This window comes from Capra hircus, chromosome 4 (genome assembly GCF_001704415.2).
Source record: "Capra hircus breed San Clemente chromosome 4, ASM170441v1, whole genome shotgun sequence".
Taxonomy (NCBI): Eukaryota; Metazoa; Chordata; class Mammalia; order Artiodactyla; family Bovidae; genus Capra; species Capra hircus.
In genome coordinates, this window is record NC_030811.1 from 104496357 (window position 1) to 104516772 (window position 20416).

Genomic DNA, 20416 nt, shown 5'->3' on the forward strand with positions numbered 1-20416 from the left:
TCGAGTCCGTGATGCCATCCAGCCATCTCATCCTGGGTCGTCCTCTTCTCCTCCTGCCCCCAATCTCTCCCAGCATCAGAGTCTTTTCCAATGAGTCAGCTCTTCGCATGAGGTGTCCAAAGTACTGGAGTTTCAGCTTTAGCATCATTCCTTCCAAAGAAATCCCAGGGTTGATCTCCTTCAGAATGGACTGGTTGGACCTCCTTGCAGTCCAAGGCACCGTCAAGAGTGTTCTCCAACACCACAGTTCAAAAGCATCAATTCTTCGGTGCTCAGCCTTCTTCACAGTCCAACTCTCACATCCATACATGACCACAGGAAAAACCATAGCCTTGACTAGACGGACCTTAGTCAGCAAAGCAATGTCTCTGCTTTTGAATATACTATCTAGGTTGGTCATAACTTTCCTTCCAAGGAGTAAGCGTCTTTTAATTTCATGGCTGCAGTCACCATCTGCAGTGCTTTTGGAGCCCAAAAAAATTAAGTCTGACACTGTTTCTACTATCTATTTCCCCATCTATTTCCCATAAAGTGATGGGACCAGATGCCATGATCTCCGTTTTCTGAATGTTGAGCTTTAAGCCAACTTTTTCCACTCTCCTCTTTCACTTTCATCAAGAGGCTTTTGAGTTCCTCTTCACTTTCTGCCAAAAGGGTGGTGTCATCTGCATATCTGAGGTTATTGATATTTCTCCCAGCAACCTTGATTCCAGCTTGTGCTTCTTCCAGTCCAGCGTTTTTCATGATGTACTCTGCATATAAGTTAAATAAGCAGGGTGACAATATACCTTGATGTACTTGATGTACTCCTTTTCCTATCTGGAACCAGTCTGTTGTTCCATGTCCAGTTCTAACTGTTGCTTCCTGACCTGCATACAGATTTCTCAAGAGGCAGGTCAGGTGGTCTGGTATTCCCATCTCTTTCAGAATTTTCCACAGTTGATTGTGATCCACACAGTCAAAGGCTTTGGCATAGTCAATAAAGCAGAAATAGATGTTTTTCTGGAACTCTCTTGCTTTTTCCATGATCCAGCGGATGTTGGCAATTTGATTTCTGGTTCCTCTGCCTTTTCTAAAACCAGCTTGAACATCAGGGAGTTCACGGTTCACATATTGCTGAAGTCTGGCTTGGAGAATTTTGAGCATTACTTTACTAGTGTGTGAGATGAGTGCGATTGTGCGGTAGTTTGAGCATTCTTTGGCATTGCCTTTCTTTGGCATTGGAATGAAAACTGACCTTTTCCAGTCCTGTGGCCACTGCTGAGTTTTCCAAATTTGCTGGCATATTGAGTGTAGCACTTTCACAGCATCATCTTTCAGGATTTGAAACAGCTCAACTGGAATTCCATCACCTCCACTAGCTTTGTTCATAGTGATGCTTTGTAAGGCCCACTTGACGTCACATTCCAGGATGTCTTGCTCTAGGTGAGTGATCACACCATCGTGATTATCTGGGTCGTGAAGATCTTTTTTGTACAGTTCTTCCGTGTATTCTTGTCACCTCTTCTTAATATCTTCTGCTTCTGTTAGGTCCATACCATTTCTGTCCTTTATCGAGCCCATCTTTGCGTGAAATGTTCCCTTGGTATCTCTCATTTTCTTGAAGAGATCTCTAGTCTTTCCCATTCTGTTTTCCTCTATTTCTTTGCATTGATCACTGAGGAAGGCTTTCTTATCTCTTCTTGCTATTCTTTGGAACTCTGCATTCAGATGCTTATATCTTTCCTTTTCTCCTTTGCTTTTCGCCTCTCTTCTTTTCACAGCTATTTGTAAGGCCTCCCCAGACAGCAGAGGTCAGTAAATGTTTTTTCCATAAGGGCAGTTGTTGTTCAGTCACTCAGTCGTGTCTGACTCTTTGTGTCACTGCAGCATGCCAGGCTTCCCTGTCCTTCACCGTCTCCTGAAGCTTGCCCAAACTCATGTCCATCGAGTCAGGGATGCCATTCAACCATCTCATCCTCTGTCGTCCCCTTCTCCTGCCCTCAATCTTCCCCAGCATCAGGGTCTTTTCCAATGAGTCAGTTCTTCACATCAGGAGGCCAAAGTATTGGAGCTTCAGCATCAGTCCCTCCTATGAATATTCAGGATTGATTTCCTTTAAGATTGACTGTTTGATCTCCTTGCAGTAGAAGGGACTTTCAAGTCTTCTGCAACACCATAGTTCCAAAGCATCTATTCTTCGGTGCTCAGCCTTCTTTATGGTCCAACTCTCACATCCATACACGAGAAGTGGAAATATGGATAGCTTTGGCTATACAAACTTTTGTTGGCAAAGTGATGTCTCTGCTTTTTAATACAGTGTCTAGGTTTGTAATAGCCTTTCTTCCAAGGAACAACCATCTTTTCATTTCATGGCTGCAGTCACCATCTGCAGTGATTTTGGAGCCCAAGAAAATAGTCTCAGTTTGCATTGTTTCCCCGTCTATTTGCCATGAAGTGATGGGACCAGATACCATGATTTTCATTTTTTTGAATGTTGAGTTTTAAGCCAGCTTTTTAATTCTCCTCTTTCACCTTCATCAAAAGGCTCTTTAGTTCCTCTTTGCTTTCTGCCATAATGGTGGTGCCATCTGCATATCTGAGGGACCAAATGGTAAATATTTTAGGCATTGTGAGCCAGTGTCTCTGTGGTAGCTACTTAATTCTGCCATTGTACAGCAGAGTCACCAAAGGCAGTACATAAGGAACTAAGGGTGGCTTTGATCCAGTATGTATGTTTATGTGTTAAGTCACTCAGTCATGTCTGACTCTTTGCAACCCCGTCGACTATAGCTCGCCAGGCTCTTCTATGGGGATTCTCCAGGCAAGAATACTGGAGTGGGTTGCCATTTCCTTCTCCAGGGGATCTTCCCAACTTCCCAGGATCAGACCTGGGTCTCCTGCATTACAGGCAGATTCCTTACCATCTGAGCCACCAGACAGTATAAATGTAGACATTTATAAAAATAGGCATTGGGGAAGATTTGGTCCATGGGCTATGGTTGGCTGACCCCTAGTCTACAGCTGAAGAGATTTTTGGAAGTCCAGCAAACTTATTTTTCTTGCCATTTGAATCCTGTTTCAAAAGAAATTCATCCACATGGCATGGCTGTCTTATCTACCACCATCACAGCTCTAGCAGCTTCATATTTCAGTGGTGAGATAGTAGGAAGACAAGCAATTTTGATTTAGGTGAAGAAAATGTCAGAAAATAGTGTTCTAGTCCTTGTTTTCTGGGAAACAGAAGGAACAAAGTGTGAAGGAGAAGAGCTAACTTGGTATGACAGGAACAAGAGTGTCTTCATTCCGTTTAATCACTGAAGTTGAAATGAGGCAAGAAGTCCAAGAGGAGATGCTTGCTAGATATCTGGAACTGTGGGGCTAGACTACAGCATTCAGCTTTTGACTCAAGGTGTGAATTATGGGATCTACCTTCACAAAATTCCTGTAGTTCTAAGGAACCCTAAGTTCACCAAAGTGAGTTTACCAGGGAAGACAGACTTGTGAGGTCCAAAGATGGGGTAGGAGACAGAAGCTGCTTAAATGGAATAAGTCGGGGATAACCGAACTTCAGAGCTAGAACTCACTTCACACTGTGGGTGGTGGTAAACATTTATTTTGTGATATTCATAAATAACCTTTATTTCTAGTAACATAGGGTTAAACATAAAATTTTTAGAATTTCTCCTTCCTTGTTCCTTAGGTTTGATTTTGCAAACACTAACTTGTCTCAGGGCCATTTATTATTAAGCTTGTATGATCAAGCAAAGATGGGGCTGAAATTCCACTTTTTCTCCACATTCATTTGCAGTGGAATTTTTAACTTGTATACAGTTGATAATTTCCTGCTTAAATCATATATAGTCCTGAAGAAGACAATTGATCAAACTCACTCTTAAAAAATTATATTTTTTAAAGCCCCAAACATAATCATTTTAGGTTCAACTTCAATCTGTTCAGTGAGAGGTGCTTTGGGAATGAAGACTATGCTGCTGGCAAATTATTTCTCAAAGCAGTTAGTTTTTGCTTTCAAGCTACCACATGGCCTATGATGACCCTATTTAGGTAACTGGGAAAAACATCAACACTCTTTTGCTCTGTAAATAAAGAGAGTGAAATTTTTTAAATTTTTGCTGCAATCTCCTTTGTGGTGATTTCATTAAACAAATTTATTTTCGTAAATATTTCTTAGGCATAGAATGATGACATGAGGACAGTGTCTTCTCTTTTTAAGGTGCTCACTGCTGGGTACAGAACAAAGACTTGGAACTTCAGACATCACGTTTCTTAGCTTGTGATGAAAAGTGTGTAAATCAAAATATCAAGAGGAAACCAGGCAGTGAAAATCTAACCCAGTCAGTATACCTCCAACCTGAGAGCTGAATTCATCCTTGTCAGGTAAGATGTTAAAAGCCCAGTCTTTCCAAAAACAGTGAACTACTCCAGTTTTACTAATAACTTTATTTAAATAAGAAGACACAGGAACTTCTATACTGAAAAAATACAAAACAAAAGCCACACATTTCCTTGTGTAAAGCCATATTGTATGGTAACTCAAATACTGTTCAGCGCAGTGTAGAATTAAACAGTACAACTATATACAAAATTTAAACAATCTCTGACAAATTTCTACAGCTGGATGTAGGATACATTTGAGCTCAACAACTTCTGGGAAATTTACATGGCAAAGCATAAGCTTTAACACATTTGGTTCAAAACTTTAATATATGCTAAGAACAAATGTACAACACAATATTTAGGTTTCTCATGAGAAAATAAAAGCACGTCACTATAAATATCGTACATCAGATTTCATTACCAAAAAAGCATATTCAGTCCATCGTTCAGAAATTGATATTGATACTATTGCATCTTATTTGGACAAAAGCAGAGTATAAGATCAACACATTATGTAATGCTAAACCAGATATCAGAAGTTAATGGAGCTCATATTTATCTTACAGAACTAATAATTTTCTCCCTTTAACCATAATCTACAAAATATAGTATTTTCATCAAGGCCTGAGATTATTAGGGTTAAAGGTGTCTTCTGCTGAATAGATTGTTTTAAAAGGTTCCCCTGTGAAAATGGTGGAAGTAAACTGAGTCTTTCCCATGACAGTCTCCTACAATATAACACTGACTAATTGAAAGGAGCCAGAATGCACCTTCAGGAGAGAATATTACTGCAAACTTTGGTGGAAAGAAGATAACTGGGATCATGACAAAATAATACACTGAACACATACACAAACATATACACACACATATATATATCATTTCTTAAAAAAAAATCAATGGTGTTGCTTTCTTCTTTATCACATCTTCCTTCTTCAACCTCCTTAGAAAATAAAACAAAGGAAAACCCAGGAATGACTGAAAGGAACTGAAACGCTCCTGTAACTGTAGGCACCTTGTTCCCCTAATTCTTCAGAAAATTGTGCCATACACTTTAGGTGCAGATCAAACAACTGTTTTATTGAACTGAAGGAATAAACACACAGAAACTTCTCTCCGCTTTTGAACATACTCTTTGTGCTGCAGAAAACAATGTCAGAAGTTGGGCTCTTTCACTGACCAATCAGGAACATCTAGGGCTCTCTTCACACTTCAGGAAGTTATGCCAAGTCTGCAGGTTCAAGGCTCTTTACTTGGGTTTATGGTCTACTCCATGCTTCCAAAATATGAACGTAAGTGTTCATGGTATTATTGTGAGAGGCTTAAATGAAACAGCTCCACACTGCTTGCACTTGCGAGTCACCAAATGACCTATTTTGAATTCGGAGACTCACATGTGCTCTCTCTACATTAAAACAACTCATGCACCTGAACTGCTTGAGGAAAATAACCAGTCTGTCATTTCTTAACCTGCAGATTCAAGAATTTCCAAAAGAGAAACGAAACGTGACTATGCCTTTAGATAGATCAGTAGCATTTCATGACCCTGATGGCCAACATAAACAAAAAAACCTCAGCCATCCTCTGGGAAAATTACACCTAGACATTCTTGTCTTTAACATCCACACACACACTGGGGGAATGTTTTGTACAGCCTAGTACCTGATACTTTATTCACAACACCGTATCAGTCATTAACTGAGCAACACCTGAACTTGTTTAAAAAAAAAAAAAGCCACATTTACACATGGTGAAACGGTGAATGCAACAGTTGTTTTACTTGTAACCCCATGACAACAGTGATGTCAGACACCACGGATTTGCTGGTTCTCCTCGCGTTCACCCATGTCCAGGATTTCTGTTCTCCTAGGGTTGAATGCACTTCTTATTCTAAGAATGTGGAATGTAATGAGGAAAGGGAAATGCATAAAAGAAGACAAGGCAAAAGAGTGCTGTTCCCTCTTTAGCTTTTTAGCTGTGAAATAGTTAATATCCCAATATGATATACATTCCAAGTTACCTGAGTTTAGACTTCAACTGAAGTACCTGAAGCTAGGCCATAGGGTGGGCCCTGTGCAACTGTTGTGGCCATTTGTTTATTTTTTGCATTGTATGTATTACAGAAGTTAGAAACAAACACCTGGATCAATTGTAAACATAATCCTGAAGTACAGTATTTTTCCATAGGACAAAACACAGCAAGACATTTTCTATTTAGACAGGCAACTTTCTGATATAGAGCTTATTTATACTGAAGATTTGGGGACAAAACACAGGACACAGTACTAATCTGTCAAACATACTATGAAATGCATAGTCTCCACTTAGAATGCTGAACGACACACACATTTTGCAAGCATTACTGCTTTCCACAAAAACTGCTGAATAGGAGTTCCGTCCCTGCCAAGATAAGTGCTGAGATGCTTGATGATTCTGATTCAGTCTTCTGTTGGTGGTGGTGGTGCTGTCAGAAAGTCGGTCACTCCATGCAGATGGGTGTCTGAGATCTAGTTCTAATGCGTGGGAGACAGGGTGGAGGCCAGCTCCCCCTTCGCTTTAGATGACCACGTAGTTGTGAGCGGAGATGTGGTCCTCACCCGGCAGCTCCTGCAGGAACTGCTGCTGCTGGGATGGCTGTTGGGCAGAGGCCTCCACGGAGCCCGCTATGCTGGTGTCGTCGGAAAGGGATGTGAAGGAAACCCGGGAGGAGAGCTGCTCGACGGTCAGGGTGGCCAGAGCCGAGCTCTGGCCCGAGTTAGGAGAGTTCTTGAGCATCAGGTCGGAGGCAGGGAGAAGAGGGCCTAGGAGTTTTACAGGACAGAAAGCTGATCCGGTTGGGATGAAATTAACCTTGTTTTTGTCAGGACATGAAAAGAGAGGGGCTGAGATAGGCTGACGAGACCTAAAACCATAAGACAAAATTAGGTTTTACAATCATTAAAAAAGTCAAGCATTTTATAAATTAACTGGAGTTCTCTAAAACAGCTAAAATGTGAATGGCAGGGAATGGATTCAGTGTACACAGAGGGATAAACATCTTCCATAGCACAAGTCAGCTGGCATACTACTGACGTACACAGCACTGAGGCGATATTGAGAACAAGAGGATTTCCAAAAGGACTGGGCAAACAAAAATGTTTCTGACATCAGTTTGCTTTCATTGATTTAGAAACGTGGATTATGCAATGTTAAAATGACCTCTTCTGTTAAGTATATGGGAGAGGGATTACCCCATCGGATATTTGGTTTTAAGTACTTCCTCCTTTTTCTGTATCTCTATACATAGTTCTACTAATACAGATCAGGAAAAATAAGAAAAAAGTTTCAGTAGTTTCTTGTAGAGTCAGTCAGCCCAACAGAGCAGTGTCCACAAGCCCTTCATCTCCCCCCATTCCTGCGAACTATGCCGTCACCTCCTACAAGACCGGTCTCTGTCCCCTTTGAGGTTACAGGAGTGCAGCAGCCTCCAGCGGGCAAGCCTGCACGGGGACAGGGGGACGAGTGAACCCAAGAGCCGCACACTCTCTTTATTTTGAGCTGTTCTGCCAAGTATTTACAGCATGAATCTCTTTTCCCTGAATTTTTCTACTTTAAACATACTGAACTTTCAAAAAGAATAAAAAAAGAAATCCCTGAACAGGAAGTCTGAATTCAATGAGTACACATGCTCGATGTGTCTACACGGAAGGAGACAGTCCCTCCGGCTGGTGGGGTCACTGTCATGAAGGCTATGCACATGTGGGGATTCAGTGTGCTGCTACAGCTGTTTGTTTTCTTTAGCCATCTAAATTAATAGAGCTTATGAAAGGAAAATTCTTAAAGATTCAAAATTGATCTTGTAGGTAGTCGGGATGAATTTCCAAGTTTCTCTGTGTTAGCGTATTTCCAGCACACAGACTCTTAATTCTCCTGATCTCTTTGGCCTATTGAATTCTCTTTCCATAATTTGCTTCTGAAACACATTATCAGCTGGACGGAGTAGTTGATTCATCTGTAATCAACTGGTCTCAGTAAAAAGCTTTACAGCTTTGCAGATCCCAGCTGATAGAAAAGACATTACTTACGCCATTTCCTCAAAGACCTTCACTCGCTCACATCCCTCTGGGGGCTCCCGTTTGAACATGTAGCTGTTGTTTGGTTTGGGAGATGAAGCATACTTGGGTAGCGGTGAGCTACTCCCACTGTCTGTAAATTTAAAGCAGTTACATTAACTAGTGATTGAAAGTTCTTTTAAATTAAATGTGATTTCCAAACAAGCAGCCTTTTGCACAATTTATCCACTGTTGCCCCTTGGCTTCCACCACAGAGCTTCCTTTATTGCAAAGCTATTTCTAACATCCTTGTGTTGTACATTTCTTATAAATAAAAGCTTCAATGCAACAGAAGTCTGCCATACCACAGAACATAAAAAAGCTGATAGTTTGGTCCCGAAAACGGTATTTTGCGTAAAGCAGAGCTGTAATCCTGAAAATAAACACATCATTAAGTATTTCAAAAAGGTAAACAGATGGGGTAATATGTATAAGCCATGCAGAAGAATTGTAAGAGATTAGGATACAGGGTTCTCTATATTTTCTCACCTTTCAACTGATTTAATTGAGTATCTTAATTTGTAGGATAATCTTCATTACGAAAGCTGTTAGCAGAAATGTTACGAAGTACTATGAATGACAGGTATGCAGGGGAAAACAGGCTTATAAGACAATATACTTTCCCTTGGCCCACAATGAAAAAGGTAATGCTCAGAACTCTGCTTTTTAAATGTCTCTACAAAAGAACTTTTTGAGCACTGTTTGTATTTTTGCTGCTGGAAGCATGAGGAATCTAAAAGCATCTTCGTATTTCTGACCAAAGAGAAACGGTCTATTCATGAAAAGCCATAAAGCCTATATGCAGTTTCTTCCTTTCCTACCTGGCAAAGGATTTTGGAAATTCAAATCCCCCAAAATGTGTCATTATCTGTTTAAGATGCCAAGTTGTAAAGCCAGTAACATTCCTGTATATAGTAGTCCTATTTAAACAAATTCTGACTTAAAACCAATCCTCAATGCAAAAATACTAAGCACATGACCTACTGAGGATATATTATTTTTATACATATTTTGAAAGATGGCATTAGTACCATAATTACAGGTATCACCATTTTGATAAGTTGCTTCAGTTTAAGATTCAGTGCACAGTCCAACATTCATAATCTGAGTAACAGGGTTTTTTTTTCCTAAATCATCATTTATGAAGTATAGTACATGCTTAAAAAGTAGACCCTTGAGGCACACTTATAGTGTATTTGGTGAATAATTCAAAGAGCATCTATGTAAGTCGTGGGAGTGCAGATGTGTGCTTGTGGTTGTATATGGCAGTATCTCTGGCGGGGAAATCACTGCCTGCAAAATAACAAGGCCACATTACTGGGAAACCTAAGAGAACCACACAGTCTCTCCATCACTACTGTTACACATGTCCATACAGATTATGTATAGTCTCTTGGAAGGAATGAAGTTTCGGAATTAAGCTGGGTTTCTTCAGACTTGAGGATTTTCTGAGATTCAGCACTTTTTTTTCTTTTTTCTTTTTAAACTGCTTGAACAAATGGGAAGGGAGCACAAGGAATAGTCTTTCTCTTAGGGAGATGCAAAGCATCACAAACCCGACTAGAATCTGGGCTTCCTGCTACTTGAGCTAGGCTAGACAAAACAACTGGTCTACCTCATGGTCTATGGTGAGACCTTGAATTCAGTGTGATACCAAGATTACAGGCTGACCTTGCTTTACTATCCAAACGACCAGCCTTGCCGAGGACCTCCATGAACAAGTAGCTATGGCATGTGGTGGCCCTTGGAGAGGACTGGTGGCGACCTGCCCCACTGCCTGCAGGACAGACTCAAAACCATGGGCTCGATGCCTTTCACTAGCCTTTTCTGCCATCAGCAGAGGGGTGGCCATGTCAGCAGTCAGGCATCCACCCTATTATCATGTAGGGAAAGTCACCGTGGCCACAGCCTTTTGTCTCCCATTTCTGGCCATATCACCAGACCTACTACATGATTTCTCTCATAACCTCGTTGATGGTTTCACGGGACCTTCCCAGAATGGAAAGCTAGCTGTTGAGCTGGAAGCTGGATAATCTGCAAAACTGTCTTCCTATTAACAATCTACAGTGAATTAGACAGTAAATGGTTTTTCTTCTTAAAATTTTTCTAGTATCAGAGAGGCTTATATTTCTACAGAGTTTTACCTACTTGAAAATTCTTTTTTGGGAGAGGGGGAGGGTGATTAATGTTTAAAGAAACACAGTATACTGCTGTCCCAGAAAGATGGTATTCAGTGCTATTATATTATGTTGCCTTTTCAATAAAAACTATTTGTAGAAAATACACATGCACAAACGCAGACACACACACACATATGTATGTGTGCTTGTGTATTACATCTAATGTTTGGTGCTGGAAAGACAAAGCTTGAAAGAGAAAGTATTGGTGCCATCAACAGATTTCTTAAATCTGTTTTTTCCTCCCTAAGGCAAATATGCAATCTGATAAGAGTATAAACAGGAAAAAGGAATAGAGATAACCTTCTGTGGTTTTAGCTCTGTGACTAGCTGCATAGTTCTATAACCTTCAACACAGCTGCCTCTCTAAGTTTCTATATAACCACAGGAATTGCCATTCCTAACTAAAATTCTGTAATTTGGGAGAGGGATAGTTAGGGAGTTTGGGACTGACGTGCACACTGCTACATTTAAAATGGATAACCAACAAAGAAGAGGGCTTCCCTGGTGGTTCAGACAGGAAATAATCCACCTGCAATGCAGGAGACCCAGGTTTGATCCCTGCGTTAGGAAGACCCCTTGGAGAAGGGAATGGCAACCAACTTCAGTAGTCTTGCCTGGAGAATTCCATGGACATAGAAGCCTGGCAGGCTACAGTTCATAGAGGTCACAGAATTGGACAAGACTAAGCAACTAACACTTTCAACCAACAAAGATCTACTGTCTAGCACAGGGAACTATGCTCACTATTATGTAAGAATCTAAGTGGGAAAGGAATTTGAAAAAGGAGAGATACAGGTGTATGCATAAGTGAATCACTCTGCTGGACACCTGAACCTATCACAACATTGTTAATCAACTATACTTCACTATAAAAATGTTCTTAAAAACAGGTTCTAGCATACAAAAGAGGGGAGGTGTACTAAAATATTTCTTTGCATTATAAATGGCGTGCTTTAAAAATAACTCCCATGAACAACTCATTATACCCATTCCAGACTTGGCTGTCTAACTTCTGCATGTGGAAGCCTGTGTTGAGTTTGATAGCCACATTTCAGTAACTAAATGTGAGGTAAGCATGCCTGCTCAGGAGATTCAAGATAAAGTCTCGTGGTAATCTGTATTCAATCCCTTTTGTTCACAAGCATGATACATTTTCTCATTCTGTTATCCCATGTTAAGACAGTAACTAGACATGTTATTGAGATTAAGTCAAATGTTACCTTATATTCTTATAACTTCATAAGCCATATGAATTATGAAATTAAATGTGATTAATATGATTATATCTGTCTGTATTTACAATAGTTTCATCTATATTTATAATAGAATCACCCAGATCTGGAAACATTTTATTGACCAGTTTATTATAAAAGATTATACTTAAGCAGGTACCATACTAACAATTAAAATATAAGTAGTATTTTTAAACACATGATAATGAACTAAAGCTTGGAAAAATTAAAGATACTGAAGTCTGAAATTCCATATAGAAACAAATCTCATTCAACTTTGTGTTTTTGTAGTTTTCTGAATTTCTGCTTATATACAGCCTCATTACTTCTGGTGTGTTAGGTTGCATGGCCCACAATTCTAGTATTAAAGACAGTAGATATAAAGTTGCTTCATTTATGTAGGAAGGTATGTAAAATCTCTGCCATGGTTCTACTCTAGCCTTAAGTCTTCACATGTGCTTTTTCTGCTACTATCAGATTACTTTATCAAATTAAGTAAAATTAATTCTAATATAAACAGTATAATTACAGGGCAGTGGTTCTCAACCCTGGTTTCACATTAGACTCATCACAAGATGTTTTAAAAATACGAATAAATGCCAGTGTTGACACCTCATCCCGGTAGAGGTTCTGACTTAATTAGTCTGGGGCCCCTTTCCCAGGCATGTGCTGTCCCCACCCCCCATTTTTTCTGATAAAGCTCCCAAATGCTTTTGAAGTATAGCCAGCTTCGAGGACCAGTTATGAAGAGGTTAAAACACTGGTTTGGAGTCAGGCCACCTGACTTCTCTCTAGGCCCAACTGCATGGCCGCGGAACAGCGTCATCCTTTGTGCTTTGATATATAAAGTAGGAGTAACTACTGATATGATGGTTGTGGAAAAAACCTGTGTCCCTGAAACACAGCAAGCTCTCAACAAATATTGCTACAATAGTAGAAAGAAGACATCGTTACCAATTTACCAATTAAACTATGGTGAACCATTCAGAAATTAAACGCCTATTCCATTCTGTTGGCAGAAGAGAATAACAGAAATGTCCTTTTTAATAGAGCTACACACTAACTTTATTATGTTATATAAAGATGGCATCTTTTAGCATACGGGGATTTATCATTCTGAAATTTAACAACAATGCCTAAAGTATACAGATTCTATAGATTCCTCTACAAAGAAAATATTTATTATATGTGCAGCAACAGTCAGTAGAATATAATAATTCTAGTATGAAAGTAACTTCTTTTACAGAAGATGTGGTACATACACACAATGGACTATTACTCAGCCATAAAAAAGAATGAAATAACGCCATGTGCAGCAACACGGACGGACTTGACTTGGAGGACACTATGTTAAGTGAAATAAGTCAGAGAAAGACAAATTCTGTAGGACATCACTTATATGTGGAATCTAAAAAATACAACAAACTAGTGAATTTAACAAAAAAGAAGCAGATTTATAGATACGGAGAACAACTAGCGGTTACCCGTGGAGAAAGGGAAATAGGGACGGGCAACACAGGGGTAGGGAAATGAGAGGCACAAACTATTAGGTATAAAATAAGCTACAAGGATATACTGTACAATGGGGGTATAGTCATTATTTTACCATAACTGTAAACAGTTATAACCTATAATAATTGTGAATATTATATACCTGTAATATATAACAGTATACAGTAGCTATGCTTCAATTTAAAAAATTATTGTGCATTAGGAAATGAAATTATCAGCAGTAGTGTGATTTGATGGCCTAATGGAATCAATAGAAACAACTGTATAAGCATGTCTTGATGACAAACTTTTGGCACTAGTTGGCATTACCTGTTGTACTGAACACCTGTGTTCACCTGTGTTTTCAGTGAACTCCAAGATCAAACTGGGAAAGAGCAAGGAGAACATTTGACTTTTACAAATAGTTTCTAAGATTTCTCCATAATTTCAAAGTCAACCTTTTATGTGAAGGTTTGTTGTTGTTTAGTCGCTAAGTTGTGTCCGACCCTGTTGCAACCCCATGGCTCCTCTGTCCATGGGATTTCCCAGGCAAGAATACTGGTGTGGGTTGCCACTTCCTTCTCCAGGGGATCTTCCCAACCCAGGGACTGAACCCATGCCTCCTGCCTGGGCAGGTGGGTTCTTTACCACTGAGCCCCCAGGGAAGCCCTTATGAGAGGGTCACACAATTGACAAAGGAAAAACAACACAGCTATAGACAGACAGCTAAGATCTGTTTAGGTTAGCATACAGCAAAAGGTAAGGAGGAAAAAATCAACATTATAACCCTTGTCACTTGTATTTTTGAACTTTGTTCTCAAAGACGGCTGTGTTTTGAATTAACTGGGACTTAACTTACATTCCAATGTTAGGCCCATGTTTTACATTTTATTCTGCATTCACTGAATTGATAATTTACAAATTAAGCAAAAAACTCTAGTTGCTCCTTTGTTCTTGTGTACTCAATACACAACAGCTTCTTTTGCAAACATAATCCTGATAGGCAGCATAACACTGCTTAGTATTGTCTTCAAATGTGACTTGACGTCATCAACATACTAACTAGTCACTCAGACTTGTACACAAATGTGAACAAGTCACTCTGAATCTATCTGACATGGCAGTTAAAAATGACAGCAAATCACCCTATTGAAGACAGTCTTCAAACCAATTTATAGACTAAAATCATGCCTCTTATTAATCACAATGGTAAAACTAAACTGAAAATAAATTGCAGATTATTTTATATCTGAAATATTTTATATCTGGAAAAGTAATGTAATTAAGGATCTTAGGAGAGTTTTTCTGACAGAACTTTAGTTTTCACATTCTTGAGCTTTATAGATGAACAAATTTCCAGGGACATCAGTTTTCAAAAATCTGAAAAACAGTGTTTCATATTAAAGTGCTCCAAAAGTGTCCTACAGAAGGAAAAATGAAAACTTCTAATAAAAGTTTCAGTATAATTTTAAATGTGCACTTACATATTTACACAGTGAAACACAAGGCAAAACAAAATGCTATGTATCAATATTAGGTAAAAATTCAGTATTTCTCCTCTCTCCTCATTCTTGCTTAAAGGGAAATGGCATTATAACATCTCTAAGCAGATAACCAAACATAATGTTATACTTATATAACAGTCACCTGAAAGCCTGCTCCTTCTCTGACATTCACTGCCTTATTCACAGTGGTAATTGTTTTCCCATGTTCCAAGCTAGAACTTTGTTAGAACTCTGCCTTTATCCTCATTTTTCGAACCCCTCACCTTGTACATCTGATCAACCACCAAATGCTGCTGATTCTTCTTCGGTCTGTTTCTTCCAGTTCCTCTGCCTGTGCTATCCCTCCTCATCTTTGCCCAACACTTGTGGCTTCCCAACTAGAGTGCTGGGAAACAATCTGCTGATATGCAGGAAGAAAGCTGGAGAACACTTACACGTATTTACTGTTTATCCCTAAAACTAAGAAAACTTTACCAATACATATTTTGTATATGCATTGAACTATGTACTTAGATAACTCAAAAATATATAAATTAAAAACTGCTGAAAAAAGTGTGTAATAAGCCACGTTTGGAGACTTAGGAGTAGACTATTAAAACAGCATCTTCTCTCCTCCTCGTAAAGTCTCTCTCCACTTCTGTAGCTTTATCCTTAGAGCTGGTCATGTCCTTTAGCTGACAAAAGTTCTTCACTTAGTTGCTTATTTCAGCAAGGCTACAAGGCCCTTATGAAACAGTGGCCTTCCTACCTACGTCTCCACTCTTACTGCTTTCTCCTCCCTACCACTTATCCCTGTGCTCCAGCCACACGGTTCTGTACAATTCCCCACACACCAGGCTCTTCCACCGCTGAATGACTGTGAAATGGCCATTCCTCTTGCAAAGGCAGCAACAAGTAGTGTGAAGTTACTGCAAAAGATCTCTGTTGGCCTCTCGACTCCACAGACTTTAGGAAAGTTCACTTCATTTTTCTATGCCTTAGGCTCCCCATTGTTAAAATAGTGACACTATGCCTACTCACAGGATTGTGGTAATATTACAGGAGCTAAAAAAGGTAAAGGCTCCTGAGCACGTTTCATCATCCTAACAATCCTATAAGGCAGTGCCATCATTTCCCTTAATTTACAGGTCCGAAAACCAAGATACAGAGAACCTGAGTAACTTGCCCAGAGATACACAACTAGTCAGTGGACGAGCAGAGATTCAATGGCTGCAGCAGAGTCATAGTCCATGACCATCATGCTGTCTGCATCACCGTTTTGATCTATCTCAACTGTAGTGTCCTCATGAGACTAGATGACCAAGTTCCAATCTAACATTCTAGGCTTCTACTGAAGAGTCTTAGAGCTTAGGCAACAGCTTCACGGGGTCTGCCTTCTATTACAAAGACACAGTGCAAAGAACGGCGTCAGTGCTTCCTATTTCTTCTTAGAGGAACGTAACAGATAACAGAAAGAAAAAATTCAACAGATTCCCCTTTACTTGATACCCTATATTTTCCCTAGTCATGATCAGAGTATAAGATGGGATAGATTTTAGCAAAGTTACTTTCTTTTCCGTAATTTCAGTAGGAAATCTGAACTTTATGGCTTCTTTCTCACCAAAGACCTGTCATCACTGTTAGCATAACCTTAGAGTGGTTACTCTTTACTGTCTTTTTTTTGGGTAGCAGGGAGGATTATCCTACTCTTCCCAAACATTCAAAAACCTAACATATATAATTAAATAACCTAAAGAAAAGGATTCTATTGTTTTTAACAATATATTCTGTAAAAAATGGACATACCATGAAGAAAGAATACTCAAAAAATCTCCACTAATCATTACTTTATACTAATGATCGGCAGCACGGTAGTTGTTGAGGATAAAGTAACGAGCAAATTAAAGTTACCTGCTCTTGATGAAGCTTATATCATAGTAAATAGATAACTGGAGATTAAGTGAAATTATATCATAGTAAATAGATAACTGGAGATTAAGTGAAATTATATCATAGTAAATAAATAACTGGAGATTAACTGGAATTATATATGCATCCATGCTCACTAGCGTCTGAATCTTTTGCAACCCGATGGACTGTGGCCCGCCAGGCTCCTCTGTCCATGGGATTCTCCAGGCAAGAATCCTGGGATGCATTGTTAGTCCCTTCTCCAGGGGATCTTCCCAACCCAGGGATGGAAATTATATATATCAAAATTATATATGCAGGCATATAAACAAAATTTGGTTTGCTTTTGTTTTAGACTCTAAGTTGTAAATGCTAGAAGTGAGTTGTATACTTAATAATAATTTTGAATTAAGAATAGTAACTCATCCACAGAAAGTTAGCACAGCAATTGCCATTAGTACAATTGTAAACATTCCAGAAAGAGTGGGGAAAGGCATTTACTGGATGATTAAACACATCAAATAATGTGAATATATATAATTTCAGATGCAATCTTGAAAAAGCAAATCAGGGAAGATGAACTTAGGGATGTAATTCTCCAGAAGTTCAGTTTTTAACCTATGGAATAACTCCTTTGTGGGGGTAAGAGTTCTACACTCTTTGTAATTTTACCACGGAGAGGTTCTTCTAGGGTAATAAGCACCTAGAATCATGTGGGGATAACCTTTAGATTGAGAAACAGATCAAGGCTCAAACGAAGTGATTTTCAAGGTGTGGTGGCTAAAACAAGTATATCTAACAAATCTATTTTCACAATATAAACCACAAAGAAAAGTGCCACAAAATCTTGGCTGATGAGGCTGTCTGGAAGATGGAGAGTTAAAGTATGTTAAGAGCAAACGTCAAAGAGTGTTAAGAAACAGAGCCCTAAAGATGACTGCAAATAGAGTTTAAAATGTATATAGAAAGGAACAAGACGTCAAAGAGAGTCTTTTTCAAAAGTATGGCTAGGGTCAGCCCTAGACCCTGAAAAGATAAAACTGTTTCTTTCTTTCCTGCAACTACGGACTTCTCAGTCCTAATACTTACTGTTCAGAAATATTAATGCGTTAAATCATGGTATGAGTTAAACAGACTGATGTGCACTGGCCTTGGAAACTCCATCCACATGATATACACTGTTCCTGTGGGGAGACCCAGTTTAAATTCCAAGTAGCCAATTTATGGAGTCTTGGAATACAGCTCCTGGTGGTTGGCCTGAGTAGAATGGTTCAGTTGACTTCATGATTAGAATAATCAATGTTTCCACAATATCTTGCAAAACTGCAGAATTTTATAACAACTGCCTAAGTGAACTGTGCCAAAGATCAACTGTAAGTGGCAGACTGAAGTCTAGATTTTGTGACTTGGTACCAATAAGGAAAGCCAGCAGAGCTGCTGAAAGAACTAATATATGACACTGCCATTTACATTATATAAAAGACTTTTTCTCCCTTGCATTTTGGGCGTGATAAGGCAGAATTTAGGCTAACTAATCATAGGGTATATTCTGCAGATGTGAAGATGAGAGCTTATTCTGGATCCCTGAACTCGCCGCAGAAATCATTATGTAGAACTGTGACTGTTCCTTGGTTAGTTAGCCAAGCAACATTACACACGATAGCTGGCTGCCTTCAGCCTTTAAGTCACTGGAAAAATCTGTCCAAAACCACCCAACTCAAAAAACTAAAACATGAAAAGAGTCTCTTAAAGGCTAGACTGTTCTTAATAGAGTGTTTTTGTCCTGGCACTGCAATTGAAAGAACCAAAGAAAAACCAACATGCTAATCAACTAAAATTATTTTATAGATCTCAAAGTATACATGTGTCATGGGGAAAAACGAATGTTAGGGATAAGCAGAAATAACAAAGTCAAGAAAAGGAGAAGTATATAGCACATGAACACTAGAAAAATAATCACACCAGCCCATCTCTCATTAGAGCAATATACTCACATGCCTCTCCCTCTCCCGTGTGCATGCCAATTCTGGATGTCTAACCTAGCTATGCCACAACAGCAACTACAGAAGGGGTAGGCACTCCAAATCAATCCAAACCTCTTAGAAATCTATAGCTTCCCTTTTTTCTTAACAGGAAATAAATATAAAACAAAAGATCAATTTAAGCTTTATTGTGGAAAAGTGAAAATTATAAGCTAGAATTAGTATTGTAAAAAATTGGGCTGTTCATAGGGAAGCAATGAGTTAGAGATTATTCTATAGTTTGAATGACTTAAATATGTAAAAACTGCAAAACTGACAACTCCCTCTCCTTTGTACCTTTAGTATTCTGAACATACTTGTGTAATAGTGTATTATTTTTTAACACTACTATTAATCCTTATTAGAGTATAAAGCTCTTAAAAATTGGTATCACATCTTCCTCTTCTCTATTTTCCCACTGTCCAGTAGAGTGCCTGACATATAGTAGATGCCTAAGAAACGTTATCTTGAATAAACCAGAAGCATTAACTCAGCTGAAATACATAAACCTCCACTCCCAATCCTAAAATACATGTATATGTATGATACAGACACATATACAAACATAAGTAAGAGAGATGCTTTTTAATTTTCCTTCACAAAGAAGGTAGTTGATTTGAGAACTAAAAACTGAACATTGTAATAGGTCACACAGTTTTCCAGGAAACAGTAATATAAACTTGATCTTAATTACAAAGTAATGCAGTTCCAGAAAAACATCTATTTCTGCTTTATTGACTATGTCCAAGCCTTTGACTGTGTGGATCACAATCAACTGTGGAAAATTCTGAAAGAGATGGGGATACCAGAGCACCTGACCTGCCTCTTGAGAAACCTATATGTAGGTCAGGAAGCAACAGTTAGAACTGGACATGGAACAACAGACTGGTTCCAAATAGGAAATGGAGTACGTCAAGGCTGAATATATTGTCACCTTGATTATTTAACTTATATGCAGAGTATGTCATGAGAAACGCTGAGCTGGGAAAAGCACAAGCTGGAATCAAGATTGCCGGGAGAAATATCAATCACCTCAGATATGCAGATGACACCACCCTTATGGCAGAAAGTGAAGAGGAGCTAAAAAGCCTCTTGATGAAAGTGAAAGTGAAAGTGGAGAGTGAAAAAGCTGGCTTAAAGCTCAACATTCAGAAAATGAAGATCATGGCATCTGGTCCCATCACTTCATGGGAAATAGATGGGGAAACAGTGGAAACAATGTCAGACTTTATTTTTGGGGGCTCCAAAATCACTGCAGATGGTGACTACAGCCATGAAATTAAAAGACGCTTACTCCTTGGAAGAAAAGTTATGACCAACCTAGATAGCATATTGAAAAGCAGAGACATTACTTGGCCGACTAAGGTCCATCTAGTCAAGGCTATGGTTTTTCCTGTGGTTGTGTATGGATGTGAGAGTTGGACTGTGAAGAAAGCTGAGCACCGAAGAACTGATGCTTTTGAACTGTGGTGTTGGAGAAGGCTCTTGAGAGTCCCTTGGACTGCAAGGAGATCCAACCAGTCCATTCTGAAGGAGGTCAGCCCTAGGATTTCTTTGGAAGGAATGATGCTGAAGCTGAAACTCCAGTACTTTGGCCACCTCATGCGAAGAGTTGACTCATTGGAAAAGACC

At 39.1% G+C, this 20416-nt stretch overlaps 1 protein-coding gene across 1 annotated transcript in view; it reads right to left on the bottom strand.

Annotated features, from left to right (window-relative positions):
- GLCCI1 (glucocorticoid induced 1) overlaps positions 4421 to 20416 on the bottom strand; it is a 109310-nt gene continuing 93314 nt past the window's right edge. Inside the window, exons 7-8 of the mRNA XM_005678965.3 lie at positions 8442 to 8562; positions 4421 to 7279 (exon numbers count right to left, since the gene is read on the bottom strand). Coding sequence (XP_005679022.3) covers positions 6934 to 7279; positions 8442 to 8562 — 467 coding nt within the window. The 3' untranslated portion in view covers positions 4421 to 6933. The remainder of the gene's footprint in view (positions 7280 to 8441; positions 8563 to 20416) is intronic.